Raw genomic sequence first — 6,000 nt, forward strand, 5'->3', positions numbered from 1 at the left:
CATTTAGGGTGCTGGGTGTGAGTCCGGTTGTGAGTGTACCAGGCTGCTCTACTCTGCTGAGGGCCTTGTGTGGAATTCAATGAGAAGTCCCAGCCATTCACTTCCATTACCGTTGTTGGGCCCAGTCACCGAGTGGGGGAGACGGTGGCAGAGATAATTGAAATGAATTGGCACAGAACAGTAGTGTGTGTGTTGGTGTGTGTGTGTGACAGAGAGAGTGTGTGGAGTCTCGATCAGTCTGGATGGTATATGGGAGAGAAGAAATTTGTTAAAACTAACTTTCGCTGACATTTTACTGAGAGCAAAAGGTGTTTTGAGTGATTGTGTGTAAATGAATGAGTATAGGTGTGTGTAAATGAATGAGTATAGGTGTGTGTAAATGAATGAGTATAGGTGTGTGTAAATGAATGAGTATAGGTGTGTGTAAATGAATGAGTATAGGTGTGTGTGTGTCTAGGTATGTGTTTCATTACTCTGAATTTCTCTCACTGACCCCCTGGACATCCCTGCTCCCCCTTTTCTCCCTGCTCCTAGAGTGTCCTTTGTTGTCAACTGTTGTCAGGGTCTGTCTGCATGGCGGGTGTGTGTGTGTGTGTGTGTGTGTGTGTGTGTGTGTGTGTGTGTGTGTGTGTGTGTGTGTCTGCACTGCGTGTAAGCGCACCTACCTCTCACCACTCACTCTGCCCTTTGCCCCAATGATTCTATTTGCACCCCTCCCTCTCTATCAAACTTTCCCTCTCTTCTCCCCATCCCCTGTCTCTCTCTCCTTCTCAACCTCGCATACTTCTTCTCCAACTCTCTCCACCCCTTACTCCCCATCTCATCCTGCATTCTTCCCTCATTCCCTATCTTCCTTCTCACCCTATCTCCTCCTCTTTCTCTACCCATCTCTCACCCTCTTTCTCTCCCTCTCTCTCACCCTCTCTATCCCCTCCTTTCTCTACCTATCTCTCACCCTCTTTCTCTCCCTCTCACCCTCTCTCCTCCTCTTTCTCTCCCTCTCTCTTATCCTCCTACTCCCCCTCCTCTCTCTATCTCCCACTCTCTCCCTCCGTCTCTCCCTCCCTCGGACAGCGTGTGGAATTAATTGTCACAAGGCGTGTCGAGGTCGTCTGGCTGTGGAGTGCCGTAAACGGACCAAGAGCATCAGCCATGAGCATGCCCCCTCCCTTCAGGCTCGCTCCTACAGCTTCCCCCCCCTGGCCAACACCCCACCCAGCCTACAGAACACAGGTGAGACACCCCCCCCCCCTCCAACCACTAATACTATGGCCATATCTGACCACAATTCTAAGGATTTGGTGTCACTCAAAAACAGGTCCCCCAGGAATGTGCCTGGCACAAATGTCTAATAAATCAGGTCCAAAATCTCATTTGAAAACGGGTCCACCATTAGAATGTAGTTCAAATGAATGATTGGGTCGTTGTTCGTTTTGTTCGAGGATCCCTTTCATTCATTTTACCATGCTCACTAGTCAAAGTTTCTGTGATTCCATTGGTGTGTGTTCTGTTTCTGTGACACGCAGATATGACACGCAGACAAAGACATTTGGGGCATTCTTACCAGCCTGTGATTTGCAATGTAAATGTGACAAAAATCACACCAACGTGACGAGCGGATGAATCCAATCAATCAATCAATCAATCAATCAATCAATCAATCAATCAAATGTATTTATAAAGCCCTTCTTACATCAGCTGATGTCACAAAGTGCTGTACAGAAACCCAGCCTAAAACCCCAAACAGCAAGCAATGCAGGTGTAGAAGCACGGTGGCTAGGAAAAACTCCCTAGAAAGGCCGGAACCTAGGAAGAAACCCAGAGAGGAACCAGACTATGAGGGGTGGCCATTCCTCTTCTGGCTGTGCCGGGTGGAAATTATAACAGAACATGGCCAAGATGTTAAAATGTTCATAGATGACCAGTAGGGTCAAATAATAATAATCACAGTGGTTGTCGAGGGTGCAACAGATCAGCACCTCCGGAGTAAATGTTAGTTGGCTTTTCATAGCCGATCATTGAGAGTATCTCTACCGCTCCTGCTGTATTTAGAGAGTTGAAAACAGCACGTCTGGGACAGGTAGCACATCCGGTGAACAGGTCAGGGTTCCATAGCCGCAGGCAGAACAGTTGAAACTGGAGCAGCAGCACGGCCAGGTGGACTGGGGACAGCAAGGAGTCATCAGGCCAGGTAGTCCTGAGGCATGGTCCTAGGGCTCAGGTCCTCTGAGAGAGAGAAAGAAAGAGAAAAAAGAGAGAGAATTAGAGAGAGCATACTTAAATTTACACAGGACACCGGATAAGACAGGAGAAATACTCCAGATATAACAGACTGACCCTAGCCCCCTGACACAAACTACTGCAGCATGAATAATACATCCAGGCACAATTAAGCCGCTGGGAATGGACGGTTCCCTCTGTATAGCGCTGTGTTATAGAATTATATTGTTTTAGAGTTGTATGCCGTTCAACAATGCCCTTGTCTAATGGAGAGAGTATGCAATGATGTTCATGGGTGGAAGAGACAGTAGACCGTAGTAACCATGGTCACTGAACTCTTCTGTCTCTGTGTCTCTGTCTCTCTCTTTCTCTCTCTCGCTCTGTCTCTCTCGCTCTGTCTCTCTCGCTCTGTCTCTCTCGCTCTCTCTCTCGCTCTGTCTCTCTCGCTCTGTCTCTCTCGCTCTGTCTCTCTCGCTCTGTCTCTCTCGCTCTGTCTCTCTCGCTCTGTCTCTCTCGCTCTGTCTCTCTCGCTCTGTCTGTCTGTCTGTCTGTCTGTCTGTCTGTCTGTCTGTGTGTCTGTCTGTGTGTCTGTCTGTGTGTCTGTCTGTGTGTCTGTCTGTCTGTCTGTCTGTCTGTCTGTCTGTCTGTCTGTCTGTCTGTCTGTCTGTCTGTCTGTCTGTCTGTCTGTCTGTCTGTCTGTCTGTCTGTCTGTCTGTCTGTCTGTCTGTCTGTCTGTCTGTCTGTCTGTCTGTCTGCTCTCGTCTCTCGCTCTCAGTGATTGTAGAGGAAGATCTCCAGGCAGTGGAGGAAGGTGTGTTTGATGTCCATCTATAACCAGATGATAACCAATAGGCAGGCCTGGCCTGATATGTCCCTCCAGGTAAAATGCATTCTGTAGCTACTATAATAGTTAATTTTGGAGCCTTGGAAGATCACTAGCCAATGACTGAAGTAGCCTAATGTGATTTCAATGAACAATCAATTCACGTATTCAAGTACCGGTAGTCAGATTAATGAATGACTTCTCTTTGATAACTTTCCTAGAAGTCCTGCGTACTCTGGCATTCATACAGCCAAACACTGGCGGGAGGAAACAACAGTTGTCGGGAGCCAGAAGCCTACTGGGGTCTGTTCAGTAGGGTACAACGTTACATAACGCAGATATAAATGTATCATCTAGTACAGATATGATTGTCTGTCGTGTAAAAGAGGGAATCGTTTCAGCTCTATTCATTCCATTTCTATCTGCAACATTCAGACTGCCATTAGGTAGAACAGATATGATTGTCTGTACTGTAGAAGAGAGAACATTGTCCACTTTATTCAAGGCATGTCACACACACAGAGAGAGAGAGAGATGCCGCCACATAGTGGAAAAATACTGCAAATGCATACCTTTCAAGCACTCAAGATTTCAACTCCCTCAATTTAAGTGAATTTGTACGAAATGTCTTTGTGTGTTAAATCTATATTTTAAAATCTGGATGTAGGCCCATGTTTTCATATCCCTTACCTAGTTTAAACACTGAATATAGAAAATAAAATCACATTGTGTTTAGTGTAATGTTATTACCTTCAAGTCTAAGTGGTATGTTTTAGCTATGCATTTAGCTATATGTTATTATTATTATGCCTATATTAATAACCTAAACGATGTCTCTCCAAAATACAAGAGGTGCTGTTATTGCCAAGAAAGAATGCATGCCAACTGGACTTCCAACTTCTTTCTCTGGAAAAAAAAAGCTTTGCTTTGTCTGAGTAGTTTGATATCTTGTTTCTTTGTAAATGTTATGGGAGAAACTTTAAAACACACAGTGTGCTCCATGTCAGAGATGAAACGTTTCAGCACCAGAACTACGGCTGCTTTCGTGGATTGGGTATCAAACCGCTTTCTATCACAACAACAACAACTCAAATGGACTGTGGAACGTACATCCTGAATTTGAATGGCATTTGAATGCTGTTGTATTTTTGTCCTCCTGTTTACCTGAATATCAATGCTGTTCCTATGGTAATTTGACTGTGGTGTGTATGCACGGTGTACTGTTGTAATACTGTTATGTTTCAGTGCACCGACACAGGGCCTTTCCTCTCTCAGTAGCTTTCAATGTAGTTTGAAACGGTGAATGTTATATATTGTCCTGAGAATTGACATCTATTTTAATACGAGACATGTAAGTCTATTGTTTTATCAAGCATGCTTCAAGGGGATCCACATTTGCCAAAATGTCTGTTAAGTGTATTTTTAATGTCGCACATATATTTCTTTTTTAATTGCAACATGAAATCCTGTAGGCGAGACTCTCCTCATTGTATTAGTTTGGGGTCTGTGTCCTCTGAGGGACAGTCCCACAATGTTAGCTGTTTGTGTATCTTTGAATGAAGTACTTCCTCTGCCTTTCATTAATACTGTATAGTATATCCTCCTTATTTACTTATGTCCAAAACTAAACTGCCAGCCCTTCCATGGCAGTCTCTCCTGGACAAGGGTATAATATGTTACAGTAAAGGACCTGATGCTTTAAGCTGATGTCATGTTGGTAACTCTGTGGACATGTCTCTGCTGTTTCTCAGTGTTAAATGCATCACTCTGCTATTTGCTTTAAGAAGGATTTACAACATGATAGGACTAATAGCACAGCAACCCAGTGACGCGTCGTGTGTGTTTGTGACTCTTACAGAATCCATTCCCGCCACACGTTCCTTGTCTAAAGTTTATATCCAACCCACTTTCCCTACCGTCATATAGTTGCTTGGCGTCCGGTATTGGAGTTCTTAACCAGCCGGCCATGCGCTCTGTAATTACCAAAGAAACTAAGGGCTCTATTCAGTCCGTATTGCAGAAGTTACAGCGTGATTGAAATTTAAAGGCAATGTTCCTGCGTTAGCCAAGACCGCATTCACTGTAAACGTAGTATGTGTCGACTCAATGTGAAATGACGTTTACATTTCTAGTGGGCGATCTGTAACGCTTCAGCTTCGCCCTCGTGGGTGTTAGCAAGCAGGCAAGGTAGTGCTAGCTATCAACATCCAATCAAGTAGGGTCTGGAAGCTAGAGTGAGCTTTGATTGGACAATAGCATTGCGATAGCGCAGAGGATTTGCATAAAGTTCAGCTTTCCCCAACTTTGGTCCTGCCCTGTTCACGCTCCCTCGCCCAACAGTCGTCCCCCCCCCCTGCACACTTCACTTCCCTCCTTTGAAAATGAATGGGGCTCTGTTGTTTCACCGCCCCCCAATTTGGTGTGTGGAAATGCACTGTCAGTCAATAACCGCTATTTGATTCCTCAGCTTCCATCTCACACATTGATTCATGCAGCTATTTCATCTGATGTTATTGTATTGAATTCTCTCATGTGGGATGAATGGAGAGTTCTTCTCACCTTGCAGTCTCTTTGTCTCTGTTGCTTTATTGACTGAGTGGGGATGTTTCACTTATTTTCTTAGCTGTGGTGTAATTACATTAGCAGAGTTGTCAAGGACTGTCTGAACTGAGGGTTAGACTGTGTCCTTAGAATGCACACACACACACGAGGCCTGTGTTAAGGCCTGTGTTAACGCCTGCACTCAACACTAATCAAATGAATTAGATATGTAGTGAACTGATTACATCACAGTGCTCTTGTTGTGATTTTGTCCGACTTTTGACCTCGGTTTTCTCTGTTTGAAGAGAAACCAATAACAGTACTGTGATAGCAGTTTGATTGGTTTTTCCTCAAAGCTTAGCTGCTTAATATTTGTGTCTTATGACTACCAATATGGTTGTGTATGCTTATCTCAC

General features: G+C 44.5%; 1 protein-coding gene across 6 annotated transcripts in view; it reads left to right on the forward strand.

Annotated features, from left to right (window-relative positions):
- Nucleotides 1-5,611, forward strand: part of LOC106608563 (RAS guanyl-releasing protein 2) — a 54,826-nt gene extending 49,215 nt beyond the window's left edge. For all 6 annotated transcript variants that reach the window (XM_045721568.2, XM_045721566.2, XM_045721564.2 and 3 more), the window contains 3 exons: nt 1,075-1,233; nt 2,996-3,100; nt 3,265-5,611. In XM_045721568.2, coding sequence (XP_045577524.1) covers nt 1,075-1,233; nt 2,996-3,054 — 218 coding nt within the window. In that variant the 3' untranslated portion in view covers nt 3,055-3,100; nt 3,265-5,611. The remainder of the gene's footprint in view (nt 1-1,074; nt 1,234-2,995; nt 3,101-3,264) is intronic.
- The last annotated feature ends 389 nt before the right edge of the window (nt 5,612-6,000 follow it).

This window comes from Salmo salar, chromosome 07 (genome assembly GCF_965601325.2).
Source record: "Salmo salar chromosome 07, fSalSal1, whole genome shotgun sequence".
NCBI classification, from domain to species: domain Eukaryota; kingdom Metazoa; phylum Chordata; class Actinopteri; order Salmoniformes; family Salmonidae; genus Salmo; species Salmo salar.